The 17,565-nt window shown below is 37.2% G+C and overlaps 1 protein-coding gene across 1 annotated transcript in view; it reads left to right on the top strand.

Moving 5' to 3' along the window:
• Positions 1 to 17,565, top strand: part of dnajc4 (DnaJ (Hsp40) homolog, subfamily C, member 4) — a 204,673-nt gene that overhangs the window by 135,096 nt on the left and 52,012 nt on the right. Inside the window, exon 4 of the mRNA XM_039760745.1 lies at positions 12,439 to 12,632. Within this exon, the coding sequence (XP_039616679.1) occupies positions 12,439 to 12,632 (194 nt within the window). The remainder of the gene's footprint in view (positions 1 to 12,438; positions 12,633 to 17,565) is intronic.

Raw genomic sequence — 17,565 nt, 5'->3', positions numbered from 1 at the left:
GCTAATCAGTCTGCAACTACTGTGCCACCTAAGCTAAGCATAAATTAACTATATTTTAATTAACTACCTCAAATTTCTTCAATTAACAGTATTCATATATTAAATTAATCTTGCCATAAGATGAATTTATCTATTTTGAAGCCCCACAATTTTTCTGCCTTTCCTAGATCTGTCTATGAGATTTCATCTGTGCTAGCGTGCAGATTGTACTTGAAAAGAGACCATTTCTTCAGTAGAAGAATAGTAGAAGCTCTCCTGGAAGTCAGGGTGTGTTAAACAGAAAGGCATGATTATTTCTTATTTCTCATATGGCAAGATGATTTCTGAATATGGTTGCCTTCATAGATTCTCCACTGCCTGTGCATGAACCATACATGTATTTGTACTCTTAGGCTTGAATTGTCCCAAACTAAAATAAATGAATGAGAAATGAAAAGTGACAGGTAGGGGTCAGAATACCAGAGAAGAAAAAGAAACTGAATGTCAAATATTTCACGTCAGTCTCACAGGAAGCCACCCAGATTTTGTGCGTTGCTATAACAGATGTATTTGATGTAAATATGCTAGTAGAAGTGCACTATATACATGGACAAACTTTAATTGCTTTTTCTGTTACTACTCTTATTAAGACGATCCAAGTGGTGACTTCAGCAGGTTGGGGAGCATGCAGTGGTACAGCATGTAGCCACACCATGGTGAAACACCTCGGGATCCTGGTTGGCAACCCCAAAGGCAGACATGCGGCCAGGTGTTATGTGGGTGTCCCCTTGGCCTGGTCCAAACCCTGAGGTCCCCAGCAATAAGGATCCTACAAGTCGGATCACCCTCAGGGAATCGGCACTACGCCACATGACCATGGTCAGAAGAAACACAGTACCGAACGAATCCAGTCTCAGATCACTGGATATGTCTGTGTCTTGCAACCATATAGCAAAACAGGAAGCACCAGGACTCTAAAGACTTGGACCTTTGTCCACTTGCAAAGATATTGAGAACACCACACACCCCTTTCCAACAACCACATGACCCCCCATGCTCTCCCAATTTGTCTACTGACTTCGTAGCAAGAGTCACCACAGACAAGTAAACCTTTTCAAGGAGTCGAAATTCTCTCTGCAGCAGGACACCAGGACACTTGCAAGCCTAGACACTCATACAACTCACTCAGTCTCTCGAGATCCCTGAACAGAGCCTTTGTTAACTCTGTGAAGATCACAGAATCAAGATCAGTGAATCTTTCTTCACAAACAGATGCCCCACAGCTGCTGGACCCCACAACCCTGCCCAACATCCAGTCCTTGAAAGCACTGAACAGAGTAGGAGCAAAGACACTGATGAACCCCAGAATCAACTCGGAAGAACACAGATGTTCTGCCTCCACTCTGCATAGCCCTCACAGTACCATTGTACAGGCCAGCCATGACATAATGCCTCTTCGGTCGGATCTCACAAAGTCTTTGGATGTCCCACAGGGCAGCTTGATCAACTGAGTCAAACACTTTAAAAAAAATCAACAAAGGCTGCAAATAAAGTCTGCCAATATTTGCGTTTGCACTTGATGACAACCCTCAGTTCCAAGATATGGTTGATGGTCGACTTCTTAGGCATAAAACAAGACGGCTCCGGTCGCTTGAAGGTGAGCAAGCAAACACACATCCTATGAACGACGACCCTAGAGCAGGGTAGTGGCTGCAATCCAGGTGAACACCCTTCGCTTTCTAGACAGGGACAAGTCCCATTTTCCAGTCAGTTGGGATGTTGCCCCCGTCTCAAATGGAAGCAAAGCAAAGATCCCTGCAGCCTTCCCTACCCTTAGGTGGTTCACCACCTGTGCAATCTCAGTGAGACTTGGTGGTTCACAGGTAATTAGAGAATCAGCTTCAAGAACAATAGACCCAGCAATGTCCAACATTCTAGTCCGAGGATCTTCTTTAAACAGCTGCTCAAAGTATCTAGCCCAGTGGTCTGTGAAGGGATTTTGGGCGCTAGACAATAGATAGTGTGCCACTTACTCACAGATTTGTGTAACAAACTTATCTGCTCTCAGAGCCCTCGCAGCTGTCCTTCTCAGTTCCTGGTAAAGACCAGATTTGCCATCAAGCCATGTGCTGCAACTCCTCTCGATAATATCCAGGTTGCCCTCTGAGATGAAATACCTCCGTTCTGGGAACATTAGCAACACCAACACCACCCTCAGCAACCTTCAGTGTCTTGTCATGGAAGATGTCCCACATCACATTTGAATTGGCAGTCGCACCCAAGTCTGCACCCACAAACTGCATGCAAACACATAGAAACAGCCAGATCTTGGAGTCGAGTCAGGTTCAGCCTCGTTCTCTTAGTAGATGATAGCCTACTGGACCTAAAATGGATGTCCAGAGTAGCAACAAGTCTGTTGTCAGAATTTTCAAATTGGGCACTTCTGTAGACCCTGCAGTTGTGTAGGAGTCTCCAGGGTCTGCCCACAAGGATGTGATCGATCTCCTTCACTGTGCTAACAGTGTTGGAGTACCAAGTCCAATGATGAAGCTCAGGGCACTGGAACCAGGATCCAGCGATCCAAAGCCCCTAACCTTTTGCAAACTCAAGTAATATGGAGCCACTTTTACCACAGTCACCAGACCCATGGAGGCTGACACAATACTCATAGCCAGCCCTACCAGTGCCAGTGGTCACATTGAAGTCACCCATGACAATAGGAGTGTCATCACATAGGCACCCATCAAACACTGAGTGAAGTTGTGAATAAAATGTCTCCCTCGTCGAGACATCACTCACCGTGGTCAGAGCATACACTGAGACAACAGACAAGGCATCCAGACAGCTGCTTAATTTGAGTCTCATAATGCGTTCATTGAAAGGAGTTACATCAGACACCATTGGGAGGAGGTGCTCTGCCACAGCAACAACTACTCCCTAACTATGACAGCCAAACCAATTAAAAGTGTACCCACCTACAGAGACCTGGTCTTTGTAACTTAGAGAGTGCTTCCACAGAACTGTGGAGTTTACGAAGCTCCTCTGACAGCAGAGGAAGATGGTTATCGTGCCGGAGAGACAAGATGTTCCAAGGGCCTGTCCAGATGGGCTGCCTCATATTAGGACCAGAATGCTGCCATGCAATGGGCGACACCTTAGAACCACACCACTTGCAATCCCAAACAGGCCTGACCTCTTTGGTTTTCCAATGGTTTCAACTCTTCAAGGGATGAGGCTCCCAAGGGCTTTCCCCCTTCCCTTTTATAGTGTGAGCAGCCTTTCTGTGGGCAACTGTAGAAGAGCTACTCCCGCAGAGAGCAGAAAGGAGTTCTGTCTGTCATTACAGAGCTGTGTGAAGTTTTTAAAGTGGCTGGAGTGCCAATCCTGCCACCAACCCCCAGGTTTTTTTTCCCTGCAAGTTGGAGGACCTCTTGCAGTTTTTAACATCATACCCAGGACTTCGGCAGTATTTTAAAAAATAACCAAAGTAGGACATGAGTAGATGACACAGTCAGTATCAGTAAATATCAAAAATAAACATAGCATAAAACAGAATGTGCATGTGCAGTGATCTCACTACTCACAAAGGGAATCACATAAATAAAATTGAAAGTCTTTCTGAAATCTGTCAAATGACATCAGATTGTTGATTACTGCATTTTGATTATACTGGAAGCCTGAAGATGTCACATTATCATGAGAAAATGGTGCTCTGTCACAGATATTAAGTTAAAAGTATATAATATAAGTTAAAAGTATATAAGTTAAAAGTATATAATAAAGAAAACTGGTTTTAAATTTGCCAGAACAGTGTTCATGTAGACATTTTGGAGTGACTAAAACTAAATAAAAAGTAAAAAACAGAACAAAAACATTAAGGAAAAAACTAGAAAATAGTGAAAAAATAAAACTAAATAACTAAAAATTGGAATGAAAAATTAAATAAAAACTAAAACTAAATAATATCTTAAAACTAGAAAAACAGAGCCCCTAACTAATCTAGAAAAGTCAGTTTGTTTCTGTGGATCTGTTGGGTCCAAACTAGCATAACAAGCTACTGTGAGCTGCCAGCTTTTACAAGTAGTGTGTGTTCACCACCAATGGGCATCGCAACTATAAGCAACATGTCTATACAGAAAATAAAGCACAAAATGGTGTGAAGAGATTAACAACAAAATTAAATAAAAAGTTAAGAATAATTATTCAAATGTCCAGAAATGAAACAGATTGATTCTTTGCAAAAACAAAGTCAGATTTTTGCAGTATAAAGGTTTAAAAACACAATAAAGCAGAGCATTAACTGTGATGTTACTTGTAGTGTGTGTCATTGAGTGATTTTAAATCAAATAAATTGAACATATCTCTGTATACTGTATAGTAATGTTTATTGATGTTAAATTGGAAGATGTTGAGTGGAGGTGGGCACTTCATTAAAAACATTCCCAAAATGAAATATTTTTTTAAAAATTGAAATATTGTCAATAAGTTAATTTGTTTAATCATTTGGGAAATACTATTTAAGTGCATTTTCAAAAGCTGAACAGCAGAGATTAGAAGTGTTGTTTCTCGCCAAACTCACTGGATTGGATTGCATGGATTTGTATGCATATATAAGAATCATATGGCATGTGGTTCTGGAACCCCATACTTTTGAAGAACCTTCCACAAGGTATACATAAGGTCTTCATAAATACACAAAGAACATGTAGACAAGATTGGAAAATTTTGTATATACTTCATATACAGTATCAGTTCATGTCAGATAGTTGGTTTATTGTTCCATGGCCAGAATAGAATAAGCATTGTTTCATCCATACCTGAGATTAATCTTTCAGACAGAGTATCTATTCTATTAGCCTAGCACAGATATTCTCATGGAGTATAAGGAGTGTAATTTCTCAGAAATTGGAACAAACCCTCTTGTCCCTATTTTAAAAATGAAGACTACCAATTATCCCCACAATGTACAGTTCTTTCAGCAATTCTGTTGGATCTTAATCACCCCATGTGACCTTGACACTATGTAACCTTTTAATCACAATGGCAATTTAAAGATGGGCCTATCCTCAGAATAGAAGGGCATATTCACCAAGTACCACTGCTCAAAAATATTTCCAGTTCAGTTCAATATTTCCTCATCCTTTTCTTGAATTATCAAATTGTTTGCCAGAGCCTATTTGAAGCAATTATAAAGTCATTATACAAGGCCACAACACACTCCACCAACATTTGGGCTTTCGTTTTAGCCTCTGCTGTAGCTGCTTCCTTTTTGGCCTGCAGATGCCTCAAATGTGGAGACCCATCTGCTAACATTGTATAGAACATCTCTTGCTTTAACTTCACAGATTATCTTACCACCAATAGGTCCCATTACAAGCAACAACAACCTTCTGGCCATAGATCCTCCTGGCTGCCTCAGTCATTGAGTTCTTGAACACGGTTAATTTAGACACAATTGTATTGTAGGTCTCTGACCACCACAGAGATGCAGCAGAAACTCATTTGGAGGTCAGAGTTTAACTTATTTCAAAGAGAGGCATCCAGAAAATCTTCAGTACCCCACTGAATATGTCTTTCTAGCAGGTGCCCCATCAATCTTAGCCTACTACATTTTGTGCATATAGTTCAAGCAAGCAATGATGTTTTCCTCCCTGTAGCTCAGAGTTGCATTGAGGTAATTCTCTTGTAAACTAGAATAAATGCAAAATTTATGGCACCCATCTTGGGATTAGTGAGTATTTCCATACCTAGCCAGGGCCTCTCCTATGGGACAATTCCAGAGTAATGTTGAAATGGTACTAAAATTTGGACTATGGCATCAATACCAGTTTTCAGACCTCAGTACCAGTTCCATAGTGGTTCAGAAGCAAATAATGGATAACTCCAAAAACCCCATGTCTTACTCCAGCTTCCATGGTGCATGTCATTGTGCCACACTGCTCACTATTTCCCACTATATAACATAAAGTCTGTGTTGAAGCAATAATGAATATTGGTTTCTCGTAACATCTTGGTCGCAACAAGCAATATGGAGGGGTCCTTGTGAAGACTGTTTTTCACGCTGAATATATATGGGAGGCAGTCCCTCATATACAGGGTGAGTCAAAATTATGTTAACATTTGAATGGCGGAAACAATTCATTCACAAAACATACTTCCTATGCGCAAGATGATGTCTCAACCTGTTCGCAATCATGTTCAACACACGTACCATATGTGGCACATAAATTGTGAACAAAAATTGTATATAAGTATATACATAGCAGTACCATTAGTGTTAACATAATTTTGACTCGCCCTGTATTCTTGTAGGTGTTAAAGCAGTGATGTTTTTGTTGAGGAGGGGGGTCATTAAATCTTGATTGCCTTGAAGTACCAAAAATCCAGAAATCCTGGTACCGTTTTAAAATTTCAGCTTTTCAGTACTTCTCCAGTATTGGTGTACAACACAACCCTACTCCAGAGTATGAGCAGCAAGTTCTGTGTTTTTCTTTGCATCTTACTATATCTAGCTACCATTTATGAGCCTTCTGCATGATCTCCGAAGTTATGTTTACATCCCTGAACCAGTATACATTGCCAAGGTTTAGAATAAGTGGAACAATCCCTTTCTTGCCTGTTGCCTGACTGCAGTTGTTCTTGTCCCTTATTAATCACTTTGTGAATAGTCAGCCCCATGGAAGCCCTATACATCTTATTAAGACTGAGGCCAACAGAAGTACTTGGGACACTTGGCTACAAGATGCAGAGGCCACCTCCAGAAGTGACTGCTAGTAATTCTAATTCAGGCTAGGTTCTCTTTGATTTAATCAAAGGTCACGAAGGTCATTAATGGATTCCTAATAACAATTCGCCATAGGTAACCCTATCATCAGCATGTATTTCCAGACAGTGTAGAGTCACTGAGGCACATAAGATTGCATATCTGTTTATCTTTCAAAATATTTTTACTTTGATTCTTTTCTGTCAATTAGTGTCAATAAAATTGGAATCATTGCAAAAGTGAAAAAGCAAGTTTCATTGAATGAACAGTCCTGTGTCAAATTGCAAGATAGAGAAAAGTAGTTGGTTTTAGTGTTGCATTTCATGTGAAATGACTGTTTGGTGTTTGACTCATTTCAAAAATATGATTAGTTCTCTACCTACTGAACATTAGCTCAGACAATCTTCTTACTCTATTGTATCTGATGTTTAACACATACTCTTCAAGATAAGTACTCTTGTGCAATGTCTAAGTATGTTTATTGTTCCCTTTTACTAAGTTTTTCCAGCTTAATGACTAATTCACTTAATTAGAATGATGTTTCAATTGATTTAGTCATCAGGACTACAATGATGTGTGCTCTCTGCACAGTAAACACCAAAAGAAAGGCTCCAATTTTGAAGGAGATGCTGAGAAAATAAAAAGATTGCCTTGGGTACACAGTAAAGATCAATATATTAATGGAATATGTAAAACTTGAAAGAGGTTATTTTAACTTTCAAAACTTACAAAAATAAAGGTTAGTCAGAAGTTAAGTGCTCACTGCATCATTTTAATCATTTCCATCTTTCTTCTCTGCCTTATACGTAGATACTAGCCCACTGGTATATCTGCAGTCTTTTCTTATGGGTGTCTTTTCACTCTTTTGTTTCCCCTTCTCTTTTTCTTTCCCTCACAGGACTCTGGTGGGTATGGTTTGTTAGGTTTTCTTTATTTTTAATCATTTCACTTCTTGTACTTGTTGAGCTTAAAAAAAGTAAAGAGTACACCACAGAGCATCTTAAAATATTAATGGTATATTGCTAATTTTCCTATAGATATTTAAAAATTAAGTATTTAAGAATATTTAGTTGAAGTCTCCTGAATAAGATCAGTTTCTTACTTTTCGATATCTGGATTAAATTCTAAAGTTTAAAATATATACAGCACCCATTGTGAAGAGATACAACTCTTTTCAGACAAATATGATACAATTTTATCAGTTTCAAGAGATGTAATGGTTTGCATATGAATTTAAACACTGAGAGAAAATAATTTTATAATTGTTTAAATTGTTTGTATTGGTAAGGAAAAAAAATTGCTTTTGGAATTGGATGTTGTGATATTCTTGTGAGAAGAGGCCCATAATGGTGAAATATGCAAAGGGCAAAGCAGATGTTTAATTATATAAATTATATTTTCCACAGCAGGATTTGCCTTAGATGCAAGTAATGTTCAATCTCAAAGACATAAAGTACAAAATATCACATGTTCAGCTCAGCACTATCAACTAAACAATTTAGCCAAGTTCATTAGCCAGTGATGGACCAAACATCTGCATATTGTGTTGATCAGATAGGACATTAGTACATGAGCGATTATGTGGACCTACAATGCATCCGGAAAGTATTCTCAGCGCATCACTTTTTCCACATTTTGTTATGTTACAGCCTTATTCCGAAATGGATTAAATTAATTTTTTTCCTCAGAATTCTACACACAGCATCCCATAATAACAACGTCAAAAAAGTTTACTTGAGATTTTTGCAAATTTATTAAAAATCAAAAAATTGAGAAAGCACATGTACATAAGTATTCACAGACTTTGCCATAAAGCTCAAAATTGAGCTCAGGTGCATCCTGTTTCCCCTGATCATCCTTGAGATGTTTCTGCAGCTTAATTGGAGTCCACCTGTGGTAAATTCAGTTGATTGGACATGATTTGGAAAGGCACACACCTGTCTATATAAAGGTCCCACAGTTGACAGTTCATGTCAGAGCACAAACCAAGCATGAAGTCAAAGGAATTGTCTGTAGACCTCCGAGACAGGCACAAATCTGGGGAAGGTTACAGAAAAATTTCTGCTGCTTTGAAGGTCCCAATGAGCACAGTGGCCTCCATCATCCGTAAGTGGAAGAAGTTCGAAACCACCAGGACTCTTACTAGAGCTGGCCGGCCATCAAAACTGAGCGATCGGGGGAGAAGGGGCTTAGTCAGGGAGGTGACCAAGAACGCGATGGCCACGCTGTCAGAGCTCCAGAGGTCCTCTGTGGAGAAAGGAGAACCTTCCAGAAGGACAACCATCTCTGCAGCAATCCACCAGTCATGCCTGTATGGTAGAGTGGCCAGACAGAAGCCACTTCTTAGTAAAAGGCACATGGCAGCCCCCCTGTAGTTTGCCAAAAGGCACTTCTCAGACCATGAGAAACAAAATTCTCTGGTCTGATGAGACAAAGATTGAACTCTTTGGTGTGAATGCCAGGCATCACGTTTGGAGGAAACCAGGCCCTGCTCAGCACCAGGCCAATACCATCCCTACAGTGAAACATGGTGGTGGCAGCATCATGCTGTGGGGATGTTGTTTAGCAGCAGGAACTGGGAGACTAATCAGGATAAAGGAAAAGATGACTGCAGCAATGTACAGAGACATCCTTGATGAAAACCTGCTCCAGAGCGCTTTTGACCTCAGACTGGGGCAACAGTTCATCTTTCAGCAAGACAACGACCCTAAGCATGCAGCCAAGATATCAAAGGAGTGGCTTCAGGACAACTCTGTGAATATCCTTGAGTGGCCCAGCCAGAGCCCAGACTTGAATCTGATTGAACATCTCTGGAGAGATCTTAAAATGGCTGTGCACCAATGCTTCCCATCCAACCTAATGGAGCTTGAGAGGTGCTGTAAAGAGGAATGGGCGAAACTGGCCAAGGATAGGTGTGTCAAGCTTGTGGCATCTTATTCAAAAAGACTTGAGGCTGTAATTGCTGCCAAAGGTGCATCAACAAAGTATTGAGCAAAGGCTGTGAATACTTATGTACATGTGATTTCTCAATTTTTTATTTTGCAAAAACCTCAAGTAAACTTTTTTCACATTGTCATTATGGGGTGTTATGTGTAGAATTCTGAGGAAAAAATTAATTTAATCAATTTTGGAATAAGGCTGTAACATAACAAAATGTGGAAAAAGTGATGCACTGTGAATACTTTCTGGATATACTGTATTTCAACTTAGATATCTCTTTCATTTTATTTATAGATGCCATCTATACTACATTTGTGCTATAATGCCTTGGTCTGCGCATTGTTTATTCAAAATGTACTGTTTAGAAAGTTTTTTGTTGCTGCTAGAAAGCAGTAGCAAACACATATATACAGCAATTGTGTGTTTAGTTTAATAGTCTACTCTTGGGGTGAAAATCTGAGCTACATTTTTAATATGTAGAAAGGATTTTACATCCTCACTTTTTATAAATTAAATGTTTTTCTTTACAAGATCCCAAAGTGGAGTTGTACCTTTTAGTCAATTCACTCTGCCAAATTGTACGTAAAATATAAAATTTAGGAATTCCAAAAGCTGAGTTTACATAGAAATAAAGCTCAAGTCAAAGTTTCATGCTCTGTCATCAAAATTAATTTTAACCTAAAATCTGTCCAAAACCCAAGGTCCTGTGTCAAGATATTTTTGCCTAAAGCAGCATAACAAGTTGGACATCAGTGGTGTAGTATATATACACTTCTGTCTTTTCACTTTTCATAGATCACAAAAAAACTGGCTCCTAAAAACCAATGGCAAGCACATTTCTTTCAATCTTCAATTTAATTAAAAAAGATAGAAAATGGTTGAATGGATTGCTATGAGTATAATAAACAACATCACAGCTCTTAGCGAATATTTTCATATTACATGAAATGTAAATATCTTATACTGTAATATATTTGTGTGTTTTTAGTAAAAGTAATTTACAGTGTTTTTTTACATTCATTGTCTGAATGATTTGCTGTTTAAATAAACAAATACAGTTTTATTGTCAGATATACTGTACAAAGGTTGAGTTGATCAGTGTTTGCACTTGCAATGTGATAGACTGGGTTTTTGTCAATTTCACTAAGATAGAATGGAAACTTCCTATTGTTTTTAAGGTCCTTTTAGAATTGTTATTGTTAGTATAGTTTTGAAAATGTGCGTGTTGCCTTTTAATATTTGGAAACCATGTTAATTTTATTTCTTTTATCCATAGTACTTTAACCAGCACAATTAATTGAGCAAGAAACTATTTTTAAAATATGCATGACAAAGTAGTTATACATGTTGAGTAATAATAAAGAAACATATCTTCATCCATTAAATACTTATTACATGATAATGCTTGGAGAATAGTGGAGGGTAGTATACACTTGCCTAACAAATCTTTGCAGTATTTCATATTGAAAGTAACTATGGTGGAGATTCTATGGAATTTGTCTTACTTTAAAATTTTAACTGTACTATGGTATTTGTTTCACATAATGATAAATAATTTTGTACATTTTAGTTAGCACACTTTGTGCTATTAATGTGCTATTACAGTATACTATACTGTAATTTAAAACATAACATAACAAAACCATTGCAACATAAACACAAAGCACAATGTTGCACATAAACAGAAACAGTATACAATATACTCAAAAAATATGAAAACTTATACAGTATAAAAATTTTAACTGCCCTTGGTCAGCTGAATTCTGAAAAGAAAATGACACCATTTAATTTGAATTAAAGACATCTGAAAATGGGCTCGATCATTTGTGACAAAGCGTTCATTCCAAGGAAGACCAAATGTCACTCCAGGTGCTTAGAAGAGGAAGAAAGTGGAAAACAATTATTAATAGCACAATAACTACATTTAATTAAAAAAGATGTACAGGATAGCAAAATGAACAGCCTCAGTGGTAACTCAAGTGGGTATGCAATGTTACAAGAAGGAGTCTTCATCCTTGATTTAAATACGAGGGGGAGTCAAGCTAAAGTTAGAAAATGGGATTTATTAGGAAATGAAATGAACCTTAACAAAACTGATGTCATTTCTCAATGTAGTCTCCACCTTTCTCAATGCACTTGTGCCACCTGCCTGGATGTACCTGGATTAGAGCAAAATTAAAGGTTTTGTCTTTTTCATAACATTTTCAGTTGTGTTTGATAACAAGCTACATGAGGCAATATGAACACACTCTTAAGAACTAAAATTGATTTTTTTTAAACATCATCCTCCTCAGGAGTGCCGTGGACCCCAGTTTGAAAATTACTGTCCTGCAGTAAAGGCACAAATAAATATTGCAAGTGTGGGTTAAATAGTTACAAGGCTTTATATTTATTATATGCCTGTGAGGAAGATAATTTTAAAAATTAGTCTTAAACTTGATTAGAAGTAGAAAAGACTCCAGGAATCTTTAGAAAGTACTGAGTCTTAGTGCCAGACCATATCCTTGCTTTCATATGAACAGCATAATTTATAGTTCATATACATCATATTTGTTTTAGAATTGCATTTAATGAAGAAAAATGAAAAAAAAGTAATTTGCAGAAACTGATGAGAAAATCTGCTCTTCATCATTTATTTTCTTATATAGTCAAATAGCAGTCTAAACATCAAGAAACAGACTAATTGATTTAAGTGAGAAGGTATTTGTTGAAGTTTACTAGTTTTCATTTTGCTTTTTTTATTTTTTTTATTTCAGCTGCACCCGGACAGTGACCCTTCGAACCCAGGTCTACACAAACAGTTTGTAGAGCTAAGTGAGGCATATCAAGTCCTCAGCAAAGATGTAACCAGGAAGACTTATGATGCAAGAATGAGGGTGAATGCTTTCAAATACTCTACTACAGATGCCTATACATATCATGATTGGCAAACTCCATCAAAGAATACACAGTACGTTTGTGCATAATACTTAGATAACAAAAGGATTAATCTGACTTTTTCTTTTTTGTGTTTTGAAAATCTTTTTGTTTAATGTAATTACTGTGTGTAAAACCATCAGCACAGTTGAGTAGATGTTATGGCTTAAGTATGACCTTCTGATACTTAGGTTTTGCTCATACATGAACATCATCTTTAAATTAAACAGAAAAATAGAGTTGGGGGGTGGGGACTGTGGTTGGGTTAAACAAAATATACAGTTTATAAGGTCTACTATGCTGGGCTGAATCATATCTTGTTATAAAATTGCCATAGACAAGGCCCTTTTGAATATCTTTTTTTGAAAGGGAAAACTTGTGCTTTGATGTCAATTTCAGTTTCTGTAAAAATACATCGCATTGTAGATCTAAAAAGTGTTTATTCAAGTAGGTGTTTATTTTAATTCAATCTTGAGGTAAATTACTGTATAATAAATTAAATGTGTGAACTGACAAAAACATAGAAAATGAAAAATCAACTTAATCTGATTTTTTAATATCAACTAGTGGAGCTGTTTTGAGAATGTTGTGTCATGTTATATTAGTACAGCACAATTAATGATTTTAATAACACATTGTGATATAATTTATTAATTTATGTGAATTGCTATATATTATGATATATGGATATTTGATTTGTTTAAATGGCATTGAAAGTGAAGATTTTGCTATTGTCTTTTTTAAATATTGAGATACACAGAATGAACACAACACAGATTACACACTGATCTATCAACTCCATAAAATTATGTTACACAGATGTCTCACTCACCAATCCACAAGCTTAACACAAGTGCCCTCCCGCTCTTTAGTCCCAGAGACAGCATAGTCACTCTTCCCTGGACTTTGTCTTTGCTGCTATGTCTTTTTTTTCGTAATATGAAGGCCAAAACTGAACACGGTGTTCAAGATAAGGCCTCACTAGTGTGTTATACAACTTACTAAGCATAATCTCCATTAATTTGTGCTCTACACATTGTGATATGTAACTCAACACCCTATGTGATTTCTTGATAGCTTCTGTACACTGTCTGGATGTAGAAAACGAGTCCACTATAACTCCTAGGTCCTTCTCATAATAGGTACATCCCATTTGTAATATTTTACATTTACTTATATTACTCTGTGACAAATTATCTGATTCTATATTATCTAGTCTTCCACCTAGTTTGGTAGTATCTGCAAACATAACCATCTTGTTGTTTATATTCTCGTCCAGATCATTTATGTACATTAAAATGAGCAGTGAGCCCTGCAATGATCCCCGTGTGACACCACTTTTAACATCACCTATTTCTGAAAATATTCCCCTCACCATTACTCTATGCTTGAGCCAGTTTTATACCCACTTACAGACCATGCCTTAAATTCCCACTTGTAGCTTCCTTATCAAGTTTTTATGTGGCTCCTTATCAAAAGCCTTCTGAAAATCAAGATAAGTAATATCATATGCACCTCTCTATTTGTTTGCTTTTGCTGCTTCCTCATAGAATAACAGCATATTGGTGAAACACTATCTTCCTTGTGTGAACCTATATTGAGTATTTCCAGGTACTCCTGTTCTAGACATGTGTTTCTCAATCTTTTCCTTAATAATTGCTTCCATTAATTTACTTGTGATGCACGTTAAGCTTACTGGGCTATAGTTACTTAGATCAGCCCGATCACCCTGTTTATACAATGATACTGTATAATGTTTGCTATCCTCCAGTCTTCAGGAATTTCTCCAGTGTGCATGTATACAATATACTGTACATGTGTCTCATAAGAACATTTTTGTACATTATACATCTTTGGGGATATGGAAGGAAAGCTAGAAGATATAACTTGTGTCTTAAGAGTAATAGTAAAGTGTTTCTCAATCAATATAAATGTAAATGATAATACAATTGGTAAAGGAAAAAGAAAACTCTGCATAATAGTTCTGTAATTTTTGTTTTTTAATAGTGCAAAGGTTTTGATGTAAAAATAATTATTTATCCAATGTAATATTAAGAAAATGCCATCTAACCTTTGTTAGAGTTTTCTTAACTGAATTGTTACATTTTACAGCATAAATATAACATCATTTTCTAGTTCTCAGTACAATGAAACATATTATAATGATATTCCAAGCAAGAGCTGCATCAAAATATGTCAGTTTACTGGTTTTGTAACAGCTTAGCTATTCTTAATGGTGTGCACACATTGGTGTTTCTTTTTAAGGCATATTGCATTTGGAATTTTTCTGAGATTTAGAAAAATGCTTTCTTTGACTACAATTTTGTAAAAAAAATATAAAAGAAAAGCTCTTGTAATGAAATCAATTTTGAATTCAGAAGCAGACGTGTAGACTTACACATAGTTTACAATAAAAAGTAATATATTATGGGAAGACATTGGACATTGTTGGTATGTGTGATGACAGTAATGTCATCTGAACTGATTTAAAGCTAATTAACTGCTTCCACTGGCCCTTGCAAAGGTGGTGCTTCGGCAAAACTTCCCTGCTGACAGCTAACCAGACAAATAAACACAACACAGCAAATGTATACTATTTCTTGTCACCATTACTAAGATGGATTGGATTTTGGATTCACAAGAATCATTATAACCTACTGCAGCTCATGCTGTTCAATTTGAGCATGGATTGTACCAAAGAAGTGTACGTTTTGTTGTTTAATATTTAGTATTTTTAATACTAGTATGTATAGTAATTCTGAAAAGATCTTCATTAATAATAATTGCTTTTTCATATGGCACAAACAGAGACTGCAACCCAAAAGAACTACAGCCCATCACAGATATAATTTGTTTTTTGTTTTGAAGAATGTACTTGTTTCAGTAATGCCACTCTTTATTCTAAATATTTACTAGTTGATGTTCTAAGGAAATACTTGGTCTATCCATGTATTTTCTTAGCACCATTATGAGTGACAGGAGCCATTTAAAATTGGTTCCAGTCTTGTATCAGATGCTGCCAAAAGAGGCTTCACTTTGCTGAAGCACTATGTTGAATTAAATATGTCCTGTGGTGATTGGAATTACAGTACTTCCTATGTACATTCAATTTCCAGTATGCTAAAAAATACTTATTCAAATATTTGTTGCCAAAACAATATCACATGGCAGATGAATCTAGGTTCTAAAGATTGCAAATGTGAAGCATGAAAAAATGTTGTGTACGAGTATTTATTCCTTAAATGCAACAGTAAGATACCATCTGTACAATCATGGCCAAAAGTTTGAGAATGACACAAATATTAATTTTCTTGAACTTAATCCCAAAACACCCATTTCCACTGCTGTTGTGAAGAAGGCTTCAGGGCACCCAGGAAAGTCCAGCAAGTGCCAGGACTATCTCCTAAAGTTGATTCAGCTGCAGGATTGGGGCAACACCGGTGCAGAGCTTCCTCAGGAATGGCAGCAGGCAGGTGTGAGTGCATCTGCACGCACTGTGAGGTGAAGACTTTTGGAGCATGGCCTGGCTTAAGGAAGGGCAGCAAAGAAGCCACTTCTCTCCAAGAAAAATATCAGGGACAGACTGATATTCTGCAGAAGGTACTGGGATTGGACTGCTGAGGACTGGGGTAAAGTCATTTTCTCTGATGAACGTCACTTCCGATTGTTTGGGGCATCCGGAACAGATTGTTTGGAGAAGAAAAGGTGAGTGCTACCATCAGTCCTGTGTCATGATAACAGTAAAGACCATTCATGTGTGGGGTTGTTTCTCAAATATGGGAGTGGGTTCACTCACAAATTTGCCTTAGAACACAGCCATTAATAAAGAATGGTACCAAAACAACCTCCGAGAGCAATTTCTCACAGCCATCCAAGAATAGTTTGTTGATGAACAATGCCTTTTCCAGCATGATGGAGCACCGTGCCATAAGGCAAAAGTGATAACTAAGTGCCTCGGGGAACAAAGCTTCAAAATTTTGAGCCCATGGCCAAGAAAATCTCCAGACCTTAATCCCATTGAGAAATTGGGGTCAATCCTTAAGAGGCATGTGGACAAACAAAAACCCACAAATTCTGACAAACTCCAAGCATTGATTATGTAAGAATAGGCTGTCATCAGTCAGGATTTGGCCCAGAAGTTGATTAACAGCATACAAGGGAAAATTGCAGAGGTCTTGAAAAAGAAGGGCCAACACTGCAAATATTGACTTTTTGCATAAACTTAATGTAATTGCCAATAAAAGCCTTTGATACTTATGAAATATACCATAGAAACATCTGACAAAAAGATCTAAAAACACTGAAGCAGCAACCTTTGTGAAAACCAATATTTGTGTTTTTCTCAAAACTTTTGGCCACGACTGTAGGCCTGGCAAATTGGTGGGTATGGTAATATAACATCTAATGGAGCTAAAACTGTTTTCATTGAAGCCCACCTCTCTGGCAAACTCTGTGATCATATTGTTTAGGAATTATTTTCAAAAAATATTTACTGGTATAATACTGCTTTGTTTTTGTGTTGGAGCTGTCAGAGAAATGACCAGACTACTTGAAAGTTTCATGTGATTTCAAAGCAGTAAGACCACCGCGATAGCTATGAGTTTCCATATAAAATTTCCATATAAATTTTTTTATACTGTATATATTATACTTTATTGCAGTACTATTTTCTTGAAAGGCCACAGTAACTGTTTCTCCTTTAAATTCAAGATAAAGATCTGGAATAACACAGATTTTGTGCAGCTATAAATTACTAATGTTGGTGTTGATCCCCCCACCCCTCACCCCCCATGTGATTCATGCTTTCCATTCACTTTCCTTCACCTTAGCCATCCTGTACTTGTGTTGCATCCTTCCTCATTCCTTTCTCCCTTTTTGAGTCTCATTAAGAACACCTGCACTCACTCCCTTTTTGTTTGACAGATTTCTTTTCACCACATGCATTTTTCAGATGGAAAAGGCTATGA

This window comes from Polypterus senegalus, chromosome 8, assembly GCF_016835505.1.
Source record: "Polypterus senegalus isolate Bchr_013 chromosome 8, ASM1683550v1, whole genome shotgun sequence".
Lineage (NCBI taxonomy): Eukaryota > Metazoa > Chordata > Cladistia > Polypteriformes > Polypteridae > Polypterus > Polypterus senegalus.
Note: the sequence above shows the minus strand (reverse complement) of the source record. Positions and strands in the feature narration are given on the sequence as shown.